This window comes from Schistocerca americana, chromosome 2 (genome assembly GCF_021461395.2).
Source record: "Schistocerca americana isolate TAMUIC-IGC-003095 chromosome 2, iqSchAmer2.1, whole genome shotgun sequence".
Taxonomy (NCBI): Eukaryota; Metazoa; Arthropoda; class Insecta; order Orthoptera; family Acrididae; genus Schistocerca; species Schistocerca americana.
In genome coordinates, this window is record NC_060120.1 from 485,886,365 (window position 1) to 485,910,538 (window position 24,174).

Consider the following 24,174-nt stretch of genomic DNA (forward strand, 5'->3'; position numbering starts at 1 on the left):
GTAACGAAGTCGTGTGTTAACACTCGGCTTCCTCTTTTGTACACAATTTTCCACGGCTGTTTTACACACAACATTTCGTTGTTGTTACGATGGCAGACGATATTGATGAATTGTTGGAAGAGGTAGAAAATAAATTTTTTAAAAACAAGTCCAGGGATAATTTACAAAAAAGCGAAAGGTGAACTTTAACCTTAAGTTGCTACCTTGTAGTGTTGTGCTCTGTTACTGTGAAATTGAAACAGAATTACGTTTATTCACAGCTCACATTCAAAGTTAGGAAACGTAAAAGGAAAACAATTTCTCAGTCTCGTTAGTAGGATACAACTTGTATTACACGTACAATGACAGGCTGACTTCCTGATGATAACCACAAAGATTACACTGGCTAAGGCAGGTCATAGAATACATAAACCACGACTTACCGGATCAAATACAAGCTACTTCTGACCCGGCACTTAGAGATAACTTATTAAACTCATTCTGATAACTTCTTATTGCCCAATAAATTTTCTATTGCTGATGGTGATCTCTTACAGAGCACAGAATGTGGTCAATCCCACATTTTTGCAATGACCCGCTTTTTAATACTCCTGCATGGTCACTTACCAATATCATAAAGTAAAGTTATAGTCAAACTGCTCACAAACTGTTGTGAAAACATTTTTAAAAAATAATCCTGCACAATAGTCAATGAGGAAATCGTGAGTAAAAGCTCGTGACAGACTAGACACAACTTGGCACAAAATTGATCCAAAAATCGAGATATCAAAAACATTTGCAGTCTGTGACCCTCACCTCCTCCAATTTTTTCTTGCTGTCAAGACATTTAAGTCGCTGCATTTTTAAGTAACAAAATGGTTTGCATTTCTTGTTGTGTAAGGAAGAAATATTGGCACTCCATGTCCCTTAACTATGTCTACTTGTCTAGAGTTGAGACTGGAATTACCTACTCTCATGCTAATATCTTTCACAAGCCCCCATATAGCATAAAAGTAAAAGAAATTTGGATTCACTACAATTTAAAAAAAATGAAATACAAAACTCACTAGTAGCAACATTCATTGTCAAGTTGCATAACAAGAGAAAAGTACTGTAAAAAGGTCTCCATTGCTACATATGAAGATAATGCTATTCTTTGTATTCATTTAAATATTAGGATAAACCGATGAATAAACAGTTCTGCTAAATCCCTAGGTTACATTTAGCTGGCATAAGCACAAGTAATAGTAAGCAGTATAATAATAGTTTATTGTATGAATTGCTTTTCTTTTGTTAGTTTATACCCTGACTTGTTCCACATCCATGGAGGTTGTCCTTCTTGATAGGATCTATGGTATGACTAATGAATAAATAGCTAAAGTATTGGGTAGTCTGCGAAGCATTCATTGATTAAGGTGCTGATCTCCTTTATATGTACATTCTCACTTGGGCAGTGCATCTCAACAGCCCAAACAGTCTGTAAGAAGTCAGTCTCATCTTTCTCTGACCCCCCCCCCCCCCCCAAAAAAAAAGAAGAAGAAGATGCTATTATCGACACATCACTGAGTTGCAAGAAGTTGGGGTAATAGGGCTACAAGAAGCTGGACATTCCTTCTGCGATATTGCAGAAAGACTTGGCAGAAATGTAGCCACTGCACATGACGGCTGGCAGCAGTGGCCACAAGACTGTATATTCGCAAGGAGACTGGTCTTCCCTATGGCACTCTGGAGAGGCAAGACCATCATGTTCAGTGTTTGGCTCTGGCACATCATACTTCATCTGCAGCAGGAATTTGAGCAGCAGTTGGCACCACAATGACACAAAGAACTGTTAAAAATTGGTTACTTCAAAGACAGCTCTGTCAGACACACTGTAGCATGCATTCCACTGAGTCTAGACCAGTGCCACTTGCTACTTCAGTGGTGTCAAGCAAGAGCTCATTGGAGGGCAGGGTGGAGATCTGTTGTGTTTTCTGATGGAAGCTGGTTCTGCCTCAGTGCCAGTGATAAGCATGTGTAGGTTAGGAGGAGGCCAGTTGAGGGCCAGCAACCAACTTGTGAGCATGCTAGACACACTGGATTTACACCTAGCGTATGATTTCGAATGACAGTAGGAGCACTCTTGTGGTTATCCCACACATGCTGACTGCAAAATTGGACATCAGTCTGGCGAATTGACCCATTGTGCTGCCATTCATGAACAGCATTCCAGGAGGTGTTTTCCAACTGGGTAATGCTCGTCCACATACCACTGTTATAACACAACATGCTCTACAGAGTGTCAACATGTTGCTTCCACCTGCTTGATCACCAGATCTGTTTCCAGTTGAGCACATTTGGGGCATCACCAGATAGCAACTTCACCATCATCCACAAACAACATTAACTATCCCTGTACAGACCGACTGAATGCAACAGGCATGAAACTCCATCCCACAAACTAACAGCTAGTACCTGTATAACACAATGCCTGCACATTTGCATGCTTGCATTCAAAATTCTAGCAGTTACACCACTTATTAATGTACAAGCATTTAATATTTGCATTGGCTTATCTTGTGATTACATTAATCTGTGATCTTGCAAAGTTAATCACTTAGATATTGTAGCTAGACAAATGTACTCCCCAAATTTCATTACTATACATTAATTTTTTGTGTTGTGATTTATTTCCATCAGTATATGATAGGAACAGTACGTGTTATACACCTTTGTTCTCTTTCTTCGTTGTGACATATTTTTATACATTTATTTTTAATGTAACACTATGTCCACCAACATAACATAGCCATTATCTGTAAGTATTTTCCTTAGTTTACTCAGTTGCTGTATTAGGTAACCCTGTGTGAGCCCTTGTATCCATAGAGCAAAGTACCCTGTGCCATTGTGACAGGCGGAATTAATAAATCGGTCACAGGCAACAAAGTGAGCTAACTACATTTCGTACCAATGGTAAGAACAATGTTATTTTATGTGCAGGGAAAGATCTTGCTTGTACACAGCTGGCATTTCTTATGTACTGTGTGAACATTATGATATACACAAAAGGGACCTGAATTGCTTATTGCTCTCATATATGTTGGACACAGTGGCCAAGGGGCTGAACAAAATTTAGCAAAGGGACTTAGTGGTTGATCTCTGTGTTCATAATGTTCTGATAAGAAGATTATGTTGAAAAATATACCAATAATTTGATGAGTTACTCTAAGTTCTTACAGATTGTAATGCAGCAGTCACAGTGTCACTTATGCAATCATCAACTAGTGTTATTTCAAAGAAAGAGCCCAAGTGAAGTCACACATCTACCATCTATACAATTACTCTGCAATTCACAGTTAAGTGCCACTTTCAAGCTATTTCTCTACTGTTCTCCTCTTGAAAAGTGTGGGAAAAAGAAGCACTTAAATATTTCCGTGCAAGCTCTGATTTCCAATATTTTATTACAATGATCATTTCTCCTTATGTAGGGGGACACTAACAAAATACTTTTGCATTTGGAGCAGAAATTTGATGATTGAAATTTCCGGAGAAGATCCTGCTGCAACAAAAAATGCCTTTGTTTTAATGATTACCACCTCAACCCATGTATCGTATCCATTGCACTCATCCACTATTTCACAATATTTCAAAACGAGCTGCCCTTCTTTGAAATTTTTTGATGTCCTCTGTCAGTTCTAGTTAACATGGATCCCACACCTTGCAGCAATACTCTATCAGTTGATGGACAGTAGTAGTGTAGGCAATCTCTTTAGTAGACCAGTTGCATTTTATAAGTGTTCTTCTGATAAGTCACTGTCTTTGGTCCATTTTTCCATAAAATTTTCTGTGTGATCTTTCCAGTTTATGTTATTTGTAATTGTAATCCTAAGTATTTAGTTGAATTTATAGACTTCAGATTTGTGTGATTTATCACGTAACCAAAATTTAGTGGATATCAAACAATGGAAAATCCAAGATGGAATGTAACTATATAGTGAAAAGGAAAGTTGCTACTCACCCTCACCGTATAGTGCAGATGCTGAGTCGCAGATAGGCACAACAAAAAGACTGTCACAAATATAGCCTTCGTCAAAATTAGACGACAAACGCATACATACACACTCACGCAAATGCTACTCACACACACACAGGCAACTGAGGCCACACTCAAATTTAGCAGATTCATTTTAGTTCTCATGTAGATGACTTCACACATTACATTGTTTAAAGTCAAATGCCATTCTTCACACTATACAGATACCTCCTCTAAATCATCTTGAAATTGGTTTTGATCATTTGATGTCTTTACAATACAGTAAATGACAGCACATCCGCAATCTAAGAGGCCTGCTCATTGTATCTCCTAAATCATTTATATAGATCAGGAACAGCAGAGACCAATAATACTACCTTGGGAATGTCAGATATTACTTCTATTTTACTCAATGACATAGCATCAGTTACTATGCAGTGTGACCCTTCTGACATAAAATCATGAATTCAGTCACACAACTGAGATGAAAATCCATAAGCACCAACTTGATTAGAAGTTGCTTGTGAGGAACAGTGTCAAAACCCTTATGGAAATCTAGAAATATAGAAACAGTTTGACATCCCTCTTTGATAGAACTCATTATTTTGTCTGAATAAAGAGCTAGTTGTGTTGCACAAAAAAAATATTTTGTGAATCCGTGTTGGCCATTTGTTGATAAATCATTTTCTTCAAGGTAATTCATAATGTTCAAGGAAAGTACATGTTTCAAAACACTACTGTAAATCAACATTAGTGTTATGTGTCTTTAATTTAGTGGATTACTCTTATTTGCCTTCTTGATTTTACTGGTGTACCCTTTACAACTTTCCAGTCTTTAGGTATGATTCTTTTGATGAGTAAACTGTTGTATATGATCACTAAGTATGGATCTGTTGTTTCAGCATACTCTGAAAGGAACCTGACTGCAATACAGTCTGGACTGGAAGCCTTGCCTTTCATAAGTGTTCTAAACTGATTCGCTACACCAAGGATATCTACTTATAAGTTACTCATATTGGCAGTTGTTTTTGAGTAGAATTCTGGAATATTTACTTCATATTCTTTGGTGAAGCATTCTTGGAAAACCTTGTTTTGCAACTCTGCTTTAGTGGCACTGTCATCACTAACATTATCTTTGCTATAGCACAGTGAAGGTATTAATTGTGTGTCTTGTTCCTGGTGTACTTTAAATTCAGCCAGAAATCTCTTTGGATTTCCTGCTAGAATTTGAGACAGAGTTTCATTGTGGAAACTATCAGTAGCATCTCACATTGAAGCCCACCCTAAGTTTTGAGCTTCAGTAGAACATCACAAGTCTTGGAGATTTTGTGTGCTTTTAAACTTTGCATGTTTTTTCTTTGCTTCTGCAGCAGTGTTCTGATCTGTTTTGTGTACCGTGGGTGATAAGATCCATCTCCTATTAATTTATTTGGTGTAAATCTCTCAACTGCCATCAATACTGTTTATTTGAATTCAAGCCACATGTGGTATGTGCTTACAGAGTTCAGAAGGAATAAAGTGTGTTGCTTAGGAACACAGTAAAGCAAATTTTTATCTGCTTTTAAATAGATATATTATGCATTATTTTTGGTGGATTACAGATTTGTGCTCACAAATCCCTGTATCCGCCGTGTTGCTTCATATTTCCTCAGAATTATTATTTGTTGCTAAGAGCTCAAGTGTGTTTTTGCAACCATTTACACTTCAAAATGAAAATTACAGCACCTGCAACCATCTGTTTTGCATTTAATTTATTTACATAACCATTTTTGGTGTTTCATTACAACGTCTTCAGGCCCTTTGACTAATGTAAATTGCGATGAGTCCAATCTAATGTGCAGTCATAACAGGAACCAATATTATACAACCGGTGTCCATAGATCTCTGGTTTTACATGACACTATCCATTCATTTGTCAGCCAACAAGTGCCAGGACAAAATGTAAGTCACTGGTTGGTGAATGAAGGTATGTGTTGTGTAAACCAGAGACCTATGTACATTGGTTATTTAATATTGGCTCCTGTTATGACTACACACGAGATTGGAGTCCTCTCAACTTACGTTGGTCAAGGGACCTGAAAATGGTATAATGGAATACCAAAACTGGTTGAATAAATTAATTAAATGCAAAAGAGACAGTTGCAGGTCTTGTAACTTTCATTTCATATTGAACAGCCGAAGTCCTGGTAACCATCTATTACAAGGATAGACATGCAAAGATTTACATTTTGAGTGGGCTCCTGAACTAATTGTTCAAAATAATTTTTAGAGGAAGCATTTGGTATGATTTTGGGCTATGTTTCATGCCTACCAATGTATTTTCGCCAATATATTGAAGGTAGATTGGAGTCACCACCAACTATAATTGTATTAGTGGTGTACCTATTTGAAACAGGAGTCAAGTCTGCTTTGAACTGTTCTGCAAATGTATCGTCTGAGTTGGAATCAATAAATGGATCCAATTATTAACCATATAGTGGAGATGCTGAGTCACAGATGGACACAACAAAAAGATTGTCAAAAACTAAGATTTTGGCCAACAAGATATTCATCAGAAATAGACAAAATACACATACATGCTCTCACACAAATGCATGCTGTCATTGGTGTGTGAAGGATATGTTTGCATGAGTGTGTGTATGAGTATGTTGTCTATTTCCGATGAAGGCCTTGTTGGTCAAAAGCTTACATTCAGACAGTCTTTTTGTTGTGGCTATCTACAACTCAGCATCTCCACTGTATGGTGAGTGCAACTATCATTTTCATACCGTTGTCATATTCCACCCTGGATTTTCCATTATTTGAACCAGTTATTAATTTATTCCATTTGTCAAGGATAATGTCTACCTGTACTAATTCATAGGAACTTCCAGAATGAGATTTTCACTCTGCAGCGGAGTGTGCGCTGATATGAAACTTCCTGGCAGATTAAAACTGTGTGCCCGACCGAGACTCGAACTCGGGACCTTTGCCTTTCGCGGGCAAGTGCTCTACCAACTGAGCTACCAAAGCACGACTCACGCCCGGTACTCACAGCTTTAGTTCTGCCAGTACCTCGTCTCCTACCTTCCAAACTTTACAGAAGCTCTCCTGCGAACCTTGCAGAACTAGCACTCCTGAAAGAAAGGATATTGCGGAGTTTGGAAGGTAGGAGACGAGGTACTGGCAGAACTAAAGCTGTGAGTACCGGGCGTGAGTCGTGCTTTGGTAGCTCAGTTGGTAGAGCACTTGCCCGCGAAAGGCAAAGGTCCCGAGTTCGAGTCTCGGTCGGGCACACAGTTTTAATCTGCCAGGAAGTTTCATATCAGCGCACACTCCGCTGCAGAGTGAAAATCTCATTCTGGAAACATCCCCCAGGCTGTGGCTAGCCATGTCTCCGCAATATCCTTTCTTTCAGGAGTGCTAGTTCTGCAAGGTTCGCAGGAGAGCTTCTGTAAAGTTTGGAAGGTAGGAGACGAGGTACTGGCAGAACTAAAGCTGTGAGTACCGGGCGTGAGTCGTGCTTCGGTAGCTCAGTTGGTAGAGCACTTGCCCGCGAAAGGCAAAGGTCCCGAGTTCGAGTCTCGGTCGGGCACACAGTTTTAATCTGCCAGGAAGTTTCATAGGAACTTTCTACTCTCTACACAGACACTGGACCTGAAGTTAGGAGGAGCTGTTTCCAAGTCCCCAACCATCCTTAGAGTGTGGATTTTTCCTAAATAACTTCTTAGGTAAATGCTGGACTGATCTTCTCCTCCCAACCCCATCCCCCCTACACCAATTGCTGTTTCAAATCCAAGACACTAAGCAAGCAAGCAAGGTCTGCCATATCATCCTCTGCCAATGGCATCACTTGGATGCGGTATGGGGGGTGGGGGGTATGATGTCAGCATGACTCTCTCTCCTGGCCGTTGTTGGCCTTCTTGATGTTGGGGCCGCTCCTTCTCAATCAAGTGGCTTCTCAATTGGCTGGATGAGATTGAGCGCAGCCTGTTTTAGTCCTCTCGCTAATGAAAATCCCTGGCAGTACCAGGAATCAAACCTGGCTTCTCTTCATATCATCCAGGCATGCTGACCAGTGAACTATGGAAACAGACAAATCCAATATAATACTCCACCTCTAATGATACATAATTTCACCCCAGAATGCTGTACTAACCTTATTCACTTAATAAAATAGCGGCTATTAGCATTCACGTGCTTGTATTAATAATTATGTATTTGACTTGGTAGCTCAGTTGATTAAGTGACCAAACACTGAAGATGTGTCCAGAGCTTAATTAATAGTCAATAACTGATTTTTTTCTACCACTTGATGCATCTTTGCCACTCAAAAAGCTTGATATGTCTAAAAATAGCATGTTACATATGCAATTAGCTTGATGTATCTGGTTCAAAAGGAAGGAAGGAAGATTGGGTTTAACGTCCCATCAACATCAAGGTCATTATAGATGGAGCACAAGCTTGGATTGGGTCAAGAGGATGGGGGAAGGAAAGTGGCTGTGATCTTTCAAAGGAACCATCCCAGCATTTGCCTGAAGCAATGTAAGGAAATCATCAAAAACCTAAATCTGGATGGACAGATGCGGGTTTGAACTGTCATCCTTCCTAATGCGAGTCCAGTGTGCTAACTACTGCACCAACTTGCTCAGTATATTTGGTTCAGCCTACTCCTACATGCTTAACAAAGCTATGAAGTTGTAATGAAGCTAATCTTCAGATTGAGGACTGCTGGAAATCACTGTTTTAGATGCTCAGTTATTGTATCAGTGGCATCCAACAGAAATGACTACTCTGTAATGACATCCAAGTCCATAACATAAGTTTAAGACAGAACTTCTGTGAAGAATTAGTGATATTGATGATAATAAAAGAAGATGATACACATTGTACTGCTAAATATAAGTCTTTTGAAAAATCCTTTCACCTATCTCGACCTTAAATTTGTAACTCGCCTACATTGAAAAAAAGGAGTTGAAAACATTTCTCAATAAGAAGTTATCATGTTAATCAATAAAACAACAGGTGCATAAAGTACTCTTTAGTGTTAATTAAAATTATTTCAATTATACATTCATGATGACCAAGACAATGTAAATGAGGGCCACTACATATGTGTTTTATAGAGCCATTGACCCATATATAAAGGACAGTAATGAAATGCAGAAAAAGTGGCAGACTTGTTGTAGAAAAATCTTGTGGCAGCAAACAGTTCTATAGTTTGACTTGAAATCCTTGTGAGGTTCTCTGCCTACCAGTGCTAAAATGTAACAGAACTTCAGAATGTAATAACTACTTTTTCATAAGCAAACATTCTGCATATATTACAACATAGCAGCCTAGAGAAACAATCTGCTAGCAAGATAAAAACAAAAACTCAGTTGTCCAAATTCATTTAGAATTAACTTAATAATGTGAGGGAGATGTTTGGGTTAGTTACACCAAACGATCCCCATTTCGCAGTAGTTCATTTATTCACCCAAACACAAGCAAGGCTCACAAAGAACTGGGCATGGCGGAAGAGACCAACGATAATCTTAGCTTAGTTCAAAGATGGATGCATCAATGTTGGTGTCGATTTCATCGGCGCCACAAATGAAAAGATAGGACTTCTGAAATTTACCAGTGCTTCATATGAAGATAATTAATTTTGAGTAAACATAGATGAAATAACTGCAACACACTTACAGTTCAGTACCTGTATAATCAATTATCAGTCACTTGAGAAGGAACAACTGTTTGCAATATAGATTATAAACAAAGAAGAGAATGGAACTAATGTCACTAAACTGCCCTTGTTTAGTTCAGTCGATTGTGAAACCAAAAAATAATTTGGCTGTGGGTATAACTACAAAATAGTTCATGTTTATTAAGTGTCTAATTGACCAGTGCTGCATCGTATTAAAACTATTTTAGTAAACATAAACCAGGGAGGACACACAGAAATTTGACTGAGTCTAATGTTTAACCTCTGTGTCAGCATCAGTGAAATATTGTTGTCTAAATAAAAGAAGTTATCATCACTTGAATCACAGTTGCCTCATAATCAAAATAAAAAGTAATTTCTATTGGCTGTATCAGGTGCTGTACTTTGCGATACATTACTGTAGTAAAACAGTTTTGCATGCCTTTTTCTTTAGAAACTTCATACCTATGAACTTGATACTGTCTATAACAACAAATAAAAAAAAGGAAGAAAAACCCTCAATTTTCTTCCAGAGTTTTTTAGATGTAGTCATTTAATATGTGTTGGTGGCTCATAGAAGTGGGAGACATCTACATCTACATTACATCCATACTCCGCAAGCCACCTGATGGTGTGTGGCGGAGGGTACCTTGAGTACCTTGTCAAGATCTTAGTGAATACCCTTTTTTTCTGTGCATACATTTCATTGGACTATACTTTCTGACAAAGTTTTGTTTATGTAAAGAATAATAGCATCTTTTACCATAGGTTGGATCCTGTGTTAAACTGTAGATCCCTCCATATCAGCAGAAAAAAGTTGATTAAGATCTCAGGGAAAGATAAATGCAAACTGTACAAAGTAGGATGACATGGAGTAAAACAATACACTCTTTAAAATCAATTAAACTGTGTGCACTGCTTCTTGCTTATACCTTCAATTCTCTTCTGTGTCAGTTATCTGATTGTTGTTAATCCACTGATAATCTAGGTGTTGACTGGCTGTAAATCATAAACATGAACATTTTGTAAGTCTGGTGTTCATCAAGTCAAAGTTATCTAGAAGTGTTAAGAGTCTGAAATGACTGTGTGATATAGTGACAAGTGTGAGCCAAACTCAAAGTGTATACTCTGTATCACTTAATCTCTGGCACACATATACTCTTTGCTTCTCATCGGTACTCTGTTACTGTTCGCATCCAGTTGCTTGGACTGAAAAATGTCAAGCTGCAGTTGTGGTGTTTAATTTTGGGAGTGACGTAAATTTGTTTAAATCCATAACATTCTGGTGATACCACTGTGATTTCCAACAGCAGACAATCTTCATGCCACTGATTTCAATGGCTGCTTTGCAACCCGTGCCATCTGGATCCTCCCCACAACCACCAACTTTTCTGAGCTGCACAGATGGGAGCTATCCTTGCAGCAAATCCTTCAGTCCTATAACCTCAACCTCCCTGGCCTAAACCTAAGATAACTTGCTGTCTCTCCACCCACCACCCAAAACACCTAGAAGTCAGTGATGGTGGTGACTGGCCCCCTCATGTGGCAGCCGTTGACTATTCAACATGGAAAATTATACGAAGTTGCAATTCTTGGTGGACACAAGTGCTGATGTGTGAGTATATTGATTTGCCCAGCTACATCTACATCTACATCTACATGGTTACTCTGCAATTCACACTTAAGTGCCTGGCAGTGGGTTCATCGAACCATTTTCATACTACTTCTCTACCATTCCACTCTCAAATAGCGCGTGGGACACCTAAATCTTTCCGTTCGAGCTCTGATTTCTCTTATTTTATTATGATGATCATTTCTCCCTACGTAGGTGGGTGTCAAAAAAATATTTTCACATTCGGAAGAGAAAGTGGGTGATTGAAATTTTGTAAATAGATCTCACTGCAAAGAAAACCGCCTTTGTTTCAGTGACTGCCACCCCAATTCGCATATCATATCAGTGACACTCTCACCCCTATTGCGCGATAACAAGAAACGAGCTGCCCCTCTTTGCACTTTTTTGATGTCGTCTGTCAATCCTACCTGGTAAGGATCCCATATCATATAACAATATTCCAGCAGAGGACGGACAAGTATAATGTAGGCTGTCTCTTTAGTGGGTTTGTTGCATCTTCTAAGTGTTCTGCCAACAAAGCACAGTCTTTGTTTCACCTTCCCCACAATATTATCTATGTGGTCTTTCCAATTTAAGTTGCTTGTAATTGTAATTCCTAGGTATTTAGTCGAATTGACAGTCCTTAGATTTGCGCGATTTATCGTGTACCCAAAATTTATCGGATATCTTTCAGTACCCATGTGGATGATCTCATGCTTTTCTTTGTTTAGTGCTAAATGCCAATTTTCAAACCATACAGTAATTCTCTCTAGATCATTTTGTAATTGGAATTGATCATCTGATGATTTTACTAGACGGTAAATTACAGTGTCATCTGCAAACAATCTAAGGGGGCTGTTCAGATTATCACCCAGATCATTTATATAAGTCAGGAACAGCAGAGGGCCTATGACACTACCTTGCAGAATGCCAGATATCACTTCTGTTGTACTTGATCGGCCTCCATCGGTAAGTTTGAATAGAAATTGTGATGGATGTGATACACCCTATTCTCAGGGCAGACCTTTTGTCATTCTATGGACTCCTACTTGACCTTCATCATTGTCACTTCCTTGACACTGCTAGCAATGCTGATGATTGCAGGTGATTTTCCATTTGTAGAACTATTGATGCAGTTCCTGGAAATCACATGACAACAACCTACACTAACATCGGTTCAGCATTCGACAATGCTTTATATACAGATCACAGCAGGACCCCCAGTTCACACTCAACCTCATTGTTTAACACCAAAGAAGTTGAAAGTAGCAAAGCAGGAATTCTCCTTTATGTTCGCATGAGGAATCTGCTGCCTGTTGAGCAGTTGTTTGGCACCTCCACTCCATGGAGTCCCAAAGAAGAATAATGGATGGTGCCCATGAGGGTATTATAGACAGCTCATTGCCAGGCCTATCCATGATCACTATCCAGTACCGCAACTTACTTTGCATTTGACATCCATGGCAAATGCATCTTCTCCATGTTGGACTTTGTATGTGCATTCTGTCAGATACATGTCACTCTGCACAAAATAGCTAAAACCGCTGTCTGGACTCCGTTCAGACTCTTTGATTTACCAGAATGGCTTTCGGACTATGCAACAATGTAACAGACCTTTCAACTGTTCACAGATGAAGTCACATGTGACCTCAATTTTTACTATGTTTACATTGATGATGCCTTCAACAGTTCATGGATGAAGCCACTTGTGTCCATGATTTGTACTATGTATACATTGGTGATGTTTAGGTGATGTCAAGCTAGGGGTGGAACACCTAGCACACTTATGCCAAGTTTTTACTCGCCTCTGTTCACATGGATTACTTGTCAATCTACCAGGTCCAGTTCCTGGGTTACAGCATCAGTTCACAAGGAATATGGCTGCCACTGGAGCGAGTCAAGGCTATAATTATTTTTCCATACCTTTGACATTTTGAGGGTTGTAATAATTTCTTGGTACCATCAACTTTTATCACAATTTTGTGCACCACCATGCATTCTTAGCTGCTCCACTGAATGGTTTGCTGCAATGTTCACTGAAATCGAGTGATGAACTGCTGTGAACTAGGAACGAAAAGTTGTCATTTGTCAAAGTAAAGATCACCATCACAGAGGCTGCTCTATTAGGGCATCCAGTTCTGCATGTGCCTCTCACTCTAATGGTCAATGCGTCTGCCACTGCAATCGGTGCCCTATTAAAACAACACGTAGAAGAACAGTGGTGACCCTTGGCATTTTTCAGCCAGAGTTATCGCCATCACAACAGACCTGGGTAACCTACAATCATGAATTGTAAGCAGCATATGTCACTATCAAGAAGTTCCACCACACGCTGGATGGACAACAGTTTACACCTGTCATGGGTGACAAGCCACTGACATATGCTTACCTTCAGTGAGCAGACAGAGCATCACCATGCCAACTGCACCACCTTGATTACTCAGGTCAGTTCATCACTTGTATTGTTCATATTGAGGAAGAACTGAGTGTACAGGGGGATAGAAGTGATTACACATGCAATAGATTTTGACGCAGCAGTTTGACGCTGACTTGTGAGATCTGCTGACACAACCATCAGGTTTGCACCTCTGTCACATCCAAATACCTTCGTCAAGCACATTGTTATACTCAAATGAGGCTATGGTACAACCATAACCATTTGTGATGAGGGACTTTCATCAACAGGCAATAGCTTCATTAATTGATAGGTCTCATTCTGGGGTACATGGTATGATGGGCCTAGTAAGTTGAGCTGTTGTGTGGCCAAACATGACCAAAGACTGCAAGACATTTGTGCACTAGTGTGTGGCATTTCAATGGAACAAGATCAGATGTCAAACACATGCCTTGTTGCATTTGTACCACCAAGCCAATGCCTGGGTCCTGTACATCTGGATATCATCAGCCCTCTCCCACCTTCCAAAGGATATACTTACTGCTTTCACTTGCTGGCCTGAAGTGTTCCCCATAGTTGACCTTACCACCGAAACAGTTGCTACCACATTGCTCTGTGGATGGATTGCCTGTTTCAGAGTATCGTTATTGTATTACAGCCAACAAGGGCAGACAATTCAATTTGTACCTATTCAAAGTACTCACCTTCACACTGGGCATGAGGCTTATTACAATAATAGCATGCCATCCAGCAGTGAATGTATTAGTAGAACACATGCACCGATAATTGAAAGTGTCCCTTCAATCTCGTGACTTGCAATAGTGCAGAGAATCACTACCAATTGTCCTTGTGGACATCCATGCATCCATCAAGGAAGACCTAAAGGCCATGATCGCAGAGACTGTCTATGGCTAAATGCCTGGTGAGTCTTCAGCAACAGGCCAAATGACCTTGTCGAGGTATAACACTTGTTCACAAATTCAGCAGCTATGACCCGTTGCCCTGAGGGCTCAACAGACTTGTCACCTGTTCATTTTCAGTGATCTCTGGAAGTGCAATCAAGTCTTTGCTTCATATGTTGCGGTACGCAAGCCACTGCAGCTACCATATGACGGACCATATCTGGTTATCAGCAAGCAGCAGAAGATGTTCAAGGATGCTAATATTGGGACACCAACCATTGTCTCCATTTACCGACCAAACTCACTTTCAGCACCTCTTACACTGGTACAAACACATCACCGAATAGACTTTCAAAGGACAGAACTGACTTGTCTGCCGCCCACCATGGACCAGCTGCAATGGATGTCAACTGCTCATACTGACGATTTGCTGTCACATTGCACAAGGCCTGTCATTACATGATCCAGACACTGCATCTGTTTTAAGATAAGATACCATTAGCACTAAGGGCAGTGGGGGAGGGGGTGGTGAAGTGGTCGTGCAACATAGTGATAAGCGTGAGCTGAACAGAAAGTGTACACACTGCATCATATAATCCCTGACATGCATTTATTATTTGCTTTTCATATTGGTATTCTGTTGTTATTCACATCTAGTTACTTGAAATTAAAAATGTCAAGTTGTGTTTACTTGACTAGTTCTCCATGTATGTAGGTTATCCTTCACGTATGGATCTGCAAAACATGATAATAAGAATGCATGCTGTGGTTTTCTAGTATTGCTCTACCGATGGTGGTACGTAGTAGTAATTTAAGATGGTGGTCTAATGTGCAGTTTTATGAACTGATTGACACAAGACATTCCTTGGAGTCTTGGCAGTTTTTGAGCTGAGAAATCCGTTGGAGGTATCATGTGAAAGTTACTGTTTCCTTAAGGACAATTTGGTAATTATGTTTCATTGTTGTTCTTCATCAATGGAGTTGAAAATTAACCATATGCCAATTTAAAAATATATATATATTTATTTGCCTGTAAACAACTGTGTTGTTGTATGAGAGTTTGTCATTTGCATAATTGTACAAATGGTTTACATATATAAATATTATTACACAGATATAACCTATATTGTACTAATTTTATTACACAGACTGCATAGACTACACATTACACTGTATGCCATAAGTTGACTTGGTTTGTTCACAGTCACATTTACAGTAAAAGATAAGCCCTTTTTCCATTATGTACCAGCATTTTCAATTTATTTTCGTTCAATTAGCTAGTGTCATGTGGTACATTGTTTAAAAATATTTTGTCAACATATAAAGAAATATTTTTGAATTTACTATACTTATTTTAATCCAAGGAATGCCCAGGTAATTCCTGTTTCTAACCCTATAGCTGACCTTTTCAACTTGCCACGTCGCTGAAACTCCCTACCAACACTCCACCAAAGCCAGAGCTGAAACATTCCTGCATCACTGTTGTTAACCTTTCCACAAAACCCTCAGCTCCACAGAAGTTTCAGTCCTATTGAAAGACCTCACCTTCAGCCCTACACCCAAGTTTAAACATGTTTGACTCACCTTCTCACCAATTCGTCCAACCAAATCTAACCTAATCCCAACACTGAACTATCCCTCTCCCATTTCATACTGCCATCCAACTGTAATCCCCCACTGCTCCTACTTAAACATACCCTGGTCACCTTCCAGAAATTCCTTACCTCCAACATGGCATCACCATCCTTCCCCAAGTCCCTTTCTAAGAACCTCAATCTTTCAGCAGAAGGAAAGACATCCATACACACCCTCAAAACTGATCCTCGCCCAATCATCCTACCTGCAGACAAAGGATCCACCAATGTCATTTTAAATTGAAGGCCTTTGCCAATTATCTGACTGCTTCACCTAAAAATTCTGCCAGAGTGACCCTATCCCAGAAGTTCAACATAACCTCCAATCCCTGTTTATTGTCTTTCCAGTACCTCTCCCATCTATCCATTTTCCTCCTCATGCCTATAACACCCTGCGCACCCACCTTCTATATCCTCCACAAACCTAACATTCCTGGATATCCCATTACAGCTGGTTATTGTGCTCCCACTGAAAGAATTTCAGGCGTCATTGACCAACACCTCCAACCAATTGCCTGTAATTTAGCTTCCCATGTCACGTATACCAATCACTTGCATCCCTTCTTTTTTACCTTTGGATCCCTACTTGTCACTGTTGACACCAGTTCCCTATACACCAACATCCCTGATGTCCATGGTCTTGATGCTATTGAATAGTACTTCTCTCGACATCCTTCAGACTCTGTACCCACTCCCTCGTTCCTCATACATCTTACTACTTTATCCCAACTCACAACTACTCCTTTGAAGGCAAAGTATACAAATAAATCTGCAGCACAGCTATGGACACCTGCATGACACACTCCTATGCTCACCTGTTTATGGACCAACTAGAAGAGACCTTCTTAGCCTCCCAAAATGCCAAACCTCTAGTTTAGCTCAGGTTCATGGAAGATATCATGATCTGGACTCAAGGCCAAGACACCCTATCCTCATTCCTTCACAACCTCAGCACCTCTCTCCCATCTGCTACACTTAGTAGTCCTCAACCCAACATATTACCTTCCTCCAGTTGATCTCCTTCTCTCTGATGGCTCCATTCACACCTCTGTCCACCAAAAGCACCTGCATTTTGACAGCTGCCATCCCATCCACATCAAACTAACCTTCCCATACAGCCAGGCCTCCTGGGGATGGGAAGTCTTACCAAGGCCTTCAAAGACAGGCACTATACCCCAGACCTAGACTGCAGACAGATCTCCCACGCAATTTCCCCATGAAAACGGAATCGTCCTACCATCTCCAAGAACCAGTTACAAAGGAGCGCCCCTTCATCATCCAGTACCAACCCAGACTGGAACAACTGAACCACAACCTTCATCAGGACTTTGATTACCTATCATCGTGCCCTAAACTGAGGGACATCCTACCCAAGATCCTTCCCACTCCTCCTAAAGTGGTACTTTGTCACCCAACCAACCTCCACAACATCCCAGTCCATCCCTATGGTACCCCTTTGCCACAAGGATCATATATTTCTCAGCCCAGTAACAAATGTAAAGCATTGCAGAAATGATCTTCTTTCTGTAACATTTTTTCAATTTGGCATATGAATCCATTACTAGAGCAAAATTAGTTACAGTAAGTTTTCAGCAGTCTACTTAATTTTTCAAGTAAGGTGTATACCAGTCAGTCAAACTTCTGTTTCTTCTTTACATTTAACATGTTGTGTTGAATGATAAGGGGATAATATTCTTTAAGGATAGTCACAACAATACATTAGAAATAATCAAAAATATCTCTTAATAACTCATTCTTCATAATATTATTCCAGTTCAGCATCTTCTGTTTAACTCTGAAATCGTCAGTCTTCCTACCACTAAGTAGTCCTAGTGTGAAGACACTCTTTTATAAACTAGTAATGGAATTACAAAGGCAGCAAAGCTGTTTTGTATAAATGTAATCACAGAAGAGAATGTGGGATCTTACTTGAATGCTGCAAAAGAAAGCCCACCTTTATAAGTTCTCAGCATGAAGGCAATACAAATAACATCAGCCATACATGCACTGCCCAACTCATTTTCTAAAATTTAGCTTTTGTGTTTCCACTAAATGCTTATTTATTCATATCCTTCACACCTGCTGCTCATTTTAAATTCTGTATCCCAGAATGAAACACACATCTCACGTGTCTCAGCTACATTATATGGCAATCTATAATTGAAGTGATTATTTTATATAAAAGAGGAGGCAACAGTTTCCAAGTATTTCATATAAATAGAAAACAAGTAAGCTTACACCCTCACAAGGCAGTGCCGTAGAGGACATATAGCCTTAACAAATAATCTGATACGTAAAAAAGTAAAAGTTATACATATCAGTATTGGTGATACTGGTGGAGGGTACAGGAATAGATCTGTAATACGCAAATATTTACCGAATGTAATTAAATATCAGAAAGCATAGTCAAAAGTGAGGTTCATACATGTCCCAATTACTTAAAACTACTGTTTTAGTAAAATGAGATTAGAAAGATATATGTACTGTTGACTACACTTTCTATTGCACATTACTCTCAGTAAGTATTTGCTTATTAAAAATCTTTCACTACCCCTTCTGCCAGTACCAAGATTTGTAACTTATGTGAGTATCAGGTATATTGTTAATCTATTCAGTTAGCTACTGTGTGTCATCTGTCTCTGCCTTACAAGGCATTTTTATGTAATAGATCCATGTTTGTGTTTAAGAAATTATCGAATTGATGATGACTGTAAAGCCAAAACTGATTATCTCTTCAAATAACATAAAATGTGACAAGTACTGTGAACAATTTAGAGCACTGATATTTTCCAAACGTCAGTGTCACCTCATTTAATTTATTTTCATATTTCAGTGATGTAACTTCACTGGACAGCATTCTTTTTGATATTGGAGAATATGAGTCATTAAATGGTGAGGTTTTTTCTGAACAAATGAGGAATCCAAGAACACAAAGGAAATGTTTCCCAGTGTATTTAAGTGGAACACAGATCAGCAAAGGATGTACAACTGCGGGAGAAATAAGGTCAGCTGCAATCAGTTTGTTTTGCAAAATATGTAATTTCAGCAACAGCATTCTGATCACAGGAAAACACCTGCCTATGCCACAACAAAATTTCTGTATTTAATTACCAGAATATGCAGCTCCTTTCATGCAACTGGTCATCATGGTATGTGGCCCCTTGTTGTCCATAACACATGACTTTTCCTACATAGCAAATGTCCAGTGTTTCCAAACCTCATCATTGTCAGAGACTGGAATGCTTGGCTTTTATGTAATTAAGAAAAATAAAACAACATGTATTGGGCAGACAGTTTTCTATTAAGAATGTTACTTCCTATTGGTGTGTCATCTGACACCTCACTGTATTCTAAAACAAATTCTTAAATTACATAGATAATTATTTCAAAAAGTAAAGGAATGATTGTATTACATTAATAATGGTCTTTGTCTCTCTACTTGTTCATTGATAGTAATAGGGAAATATTTTATCTTTATAATTAATCCTCAAAAATATATAGGTTCATACTGTAGAGTCCCAAAAGTAATGAGGTTAATTGAGAAGTAAATTGTGATAGATGTGTGTGTGTAAAAAAAAAAAAAAAAAAAAAAAAAAAAATAATAATAATAATAATAATAATAATAATAATAATAATATTTAACTCTTCATAAACTAAGAGGAATGTAAATTTTAGTATTAATAATTAATAATTTTAAAGAAATTGATGTCCATAAGTGAAAAAGTTACGTCACTGCTGTGTAATGCAATCCTGACATGATTTGTTTCAAAATGGCAGGGCTGAATCCCTACCTCATTCTTGACCAATCTAAGTTTATTCTCCATACTGGGTGCCTCATCATCAGTAAGGTCTTAAAGCCATATTTTATTTCCTTCTTCAAATTAATGCAACAATGATTTTTGGAAGACAGGAAGTAATGTCTGGTTGATCTGAATCAGTTCAGGACGAAGGCTTAGATACTTCAAGTAGAAAAACAATCCCAACAAAAGGTAGGTATCCTGCTCCAGATTTGCAAATAGCTGTACTTCAATATGAATCTTTAAAACAATGAACATTCCATTAAATATGTGAATTTTGCCTGTGTCATTCTGTACGTGTTTTGAACCAAATACTCACAGATACTTACGTGCAACCTCTCACTCATCCATATTACTTTAACATTCATTATACTTGAACAGAGGTGAGTATGATTATAATTTCATCTGTGACAACAAGATAAACACTTTTTTAACATGATTTATTGTATTGGTTGTAAAAATTTGTATGATTTTATAATAATATTCTGTTCATAGGGCATGTGACAAGCTACATTGCACATCCTGTGACTTCTCAGTAGCCGTGTATGGGAACATGGCATGGAGAGATGGTACGGATTACTTATTCCTTCGAACAAACATGCCAGATTTTGCCAAAGTGAGCACAAATCTCAAAACTGCAGAACAGTGGCAGGCTTATGCTTGCCAATGCTGCCACCAATCAACACGTGAACTTGTTGACCTAAATACATTGCCAACCATTCAGTGGATCTGCAAAGGTCATTCCACAAAAGATACAAAACATAGCAGTTCCTGAATGTCTGTTATTATTCTTATGTAATTTGTAGCAGTTTTCTGATGTTGCTGTAGCTCTCATAGTATATTTTAAATGCTTCAATTACACAAGAGATTTCACTGCATTTGTTTTAGTCTTGGTTTTAGTAATGTCTTCCTTTTCAGTTTGTGAAAATATTCCGATACTTCTAGAGTAGTTTTAATGTGTATGTACGTAATGATAATTTTGATAATATTGCAAAAAGTGCTGAATTTAAAAGATATCATATAACTGGGAATTTTATTTTATAAATCATATTTGTAATACATTCTTAGGATGTTGAATGTAGTCTTACAGAATTTACTTACATATAACTGATGTGTAACTACTACTGCAGGCTAAATATTTACAGGGTGTTGAAAAATGTGATTTCCATCTGTTGTTGACCTATGTTATTTATAGCCAAAAATGGCTTTAAAGTTCTTATCACTTACAAGGAAAAAGCTAAATTTGTCTTTTCTAGATACATTGTTACAATTTCTAAAAAAAATTACTGTTAAGACAATGACAGGTTTACTGTCAGATAACTTTTTTCCTTCCTTGAAATGTACTTTTACCAAAAGCATTTAAATGCTTGAGCAGTTGTATATGTTGAATCGTAAGTTTGTGACTGGTCCCAGATATCTGCATAAAAACAACAAGCTATGTACAAATAAGCAGGAAGAGTTAATCACTAACAAGTGTGGTGGCAAAAGTAGCAATTCAGCACATCTCTGTTTTATTTATGCCATCACCTCAGGATAATTCTAAGCTTTTCTTCCATAAGGCCTCTACTGATGGTTTCCTTTCTAACTGAATGAGTGCTCCATCTTGTATGACATCCCCATTGAGTGGAAGCTAAAATCTGGTAAAAATCAGCTTCTTGTGATGCAAGGGAGGCATGTCAAATTGTAAACTTAAACTTAGATTGTAATTTACATTCCAGTATTTTCTATCATACTTACATCTATGCACTGTAAACTTCCTGCAAGCTACCTCAAAGTGTGTACTGCATTTAGTGAAGTTGCCAATGACCAGCAAAATGAAGGGGTGTACAGCCTGTATTACAAGCAGTCCATTGTTGGGTCACTACACAAAGTTGTGATACCAAAAAGGTATTAAAGACATATTCATTATGTGTCTACAAATAGCTCAAGAAAATGAACATACAGAGATAAAAATCTAAGAAAAGATAAAGTGTTACAAAACACAAATAATGGAGTGAATTGTGTGCAAGGACCTATAAAGTCAATGGCAGAAAACACATTCCATAAAAAAATTATTTATTAGCTATTATCTAAATTTATTAGTCTAGATAAGAAAATAACTAACTGTATGGCTGTGCTTTGGAAAGAAAGTTAAACAAGGACCTGTACAGTTATATACGAAGCTCAGGTGCAAATTGCAGACAGGCAGATATTTACTTACCAGCTCAAATGCACATGGCCATTTACTTAAGAATGCCATTAGCATATCTAAGTATCACTTTGTATCTTAAATTTTTAACAATACTTCTTTGAAAACAAAAGTTCTTTGCCATTTTAGAAGGAGGCAGCAAACATCCAGGTTGTCTGGTGACAGAGCCTACAAGCTAGCACACCGAGTGAAACTGACATTTGGAAAAACAGCCCTGTCTCAGGTCAGCTCCTGTGAATTTTACTGGTTGTTCCTGCAATCTGTTTTTCATCATTACAAAGCACAATTTGAGGGGAAACTGCAGTCTCTTGAATTCAAACAGGACATCATTTGGGATCAATATAATTTGGAGCACAAACATTTTTTTTTTACTGAGAACATCCAGTTAAAATAGTGGCTTCCACTTCTGTAGTGCCATTACAGAGTTTTAGTTGCTATGAAGTTCTCATAAAAGTCACTGGTGTACCCATGTGAAGGTAAATTTATGGTACAGCAGACCCAGTGGATTCAGAGTATTCACAAATTCTACAGATGTTCTCTATACCTATCATTATATCTGTTGAACTATACAACTGTTATACTTCTTTGAATGATTACAGGAGAATATCATTGATGACAGCCTTGTTTGTTTCTTGGGGTAAGAATAGCTGTATCACACAAACATTCCATAATATTGTCCTAATTTTAACTATTTATTTAGATATTACAAAATTAAGTTTTGAATTGTAGTCACTACAGTGCATTGCTCATTCAGAATCTGTATCCAGACATGTGTACCGGTATCTGGATAATACCCATTTCACAGCTTAATCCTTTCAGATGCACTGGCTATAATTATGTTCATTAATGTTTAATGTATCTTAGCTGCAAAAGAAATATTTTTCATCAGTGGAAACCTCATGTACAGATTTCTGGATGTTCAGCCTTTTCATCGTGCAAAAGTGCTGCCAACTTTTGGGAATCACTATAAAAGTATTGACAATTCAATGTAACAATACACAGCAGCTTGTGACCATCAGAATACTTGTAAGCAGCGTGTTAGCTATATCCCACTGCATAACTGATTATTATTATTATTGTAATTTTGCATGGTAATCAATGAATGGTCAGTTTATTTATTTCAACCCTGAATGTTTCAAAATTAGTTATTTTAGTCCATAAAAAGAAGTAAATTGTAAAAAGTATATTTTGAAAATGCTTGCATATTTTTGTATAAATCTTGCAATTAAAATCATTAAAAATCACTTAAGAGCATTACAGTGCAAAGAAAAAATTTTCCTTCTTTGAGATAACATTCAGACGTGTAAGGGTTAAGCAAAATTTAAAAATTCTTCAGCTGACATGTCATGTATCAGATGCACTCTCATATTTTTTGTAATTTGGGGGCTTTAGAGACGATCTTTTAGGAATGTATTTATTTAATCAGAATGTGTTCCTCTCAGGACCATCACTAAAATGTAGTAAAACTCTCTGGAAGTAACCTTATGAACCATCCACTAATGTACTGTTACTTTTAATGTCTTGCAGAATCCAATTCAAAGCTTCAGTGCTTTTCTAATGAAACATGGTAATTTTGTCCCACACAATGAATTTTGTTTTTATTTGTACTTCAGCAAGATTTCTCTGTTTTGAAATCCTGCATACAGGCGTCTACATTTGTAAGGTTTAGGAGCAGCTCTTTGAGCACAATTAGTGAATGGTGAATAGTGTTTTATTCGTGTCATAACATACAATTTCTAATCATATGATTAGTGTACAGGAGACACGTCAAAAAAATGAATAACACAACTTAGGCCTAATTGGTACAAAGAATTTTAACATTAATATAAACTTTTATTTTTCTTTCCTACCTTTTGTGAAGGACAGCTATATTTACACACAAGACTATATGTAAATTTATCCTGCTCAAATGTTCAGTTCATCCTTCATGAACTCATCAACAGTGTAGTAGCAGTGTTTGACAAGTATATCATATAGCTTTGTTTTCAGT

The 24,174-nt window shown here is 38.0% G+C and overlaps 1 protein-coding gene across 2 annotated transcripts; it reads left to right on the plus strand.

The window, feature by feature from the left end:
- On the plus strand, nt 1–23,346 carry LOC124595942 (cilia- and flagella-associated protein 418-like). Of its 2 annotated transcripts, none has more exons than XM_047134863.1 (3): nt 1–178; nt 19,033–19,203; nt 20,492–23,346. In XM_047134863.1, exons 1-3 carry the CDS (start codon nt 90–92, stop codon nt 20,769–20,771), a joined length of 540 nt encoding a protein of 179 aa, XP_046990819.1. In that variant the 5' UTR covers nt 1–89; the 3' UTR covers nt 20,772–23,346. The 2 variants fall into 2 exon arrangements, with proteins under 2 accessions (XP_046990819.1, XP_046990820.1); XM_047134864.1 differs by having other exon boundaries at nt 11–122.
- Nucleotides 23,347–24,174: the final 828 nt, after the last annotated feature.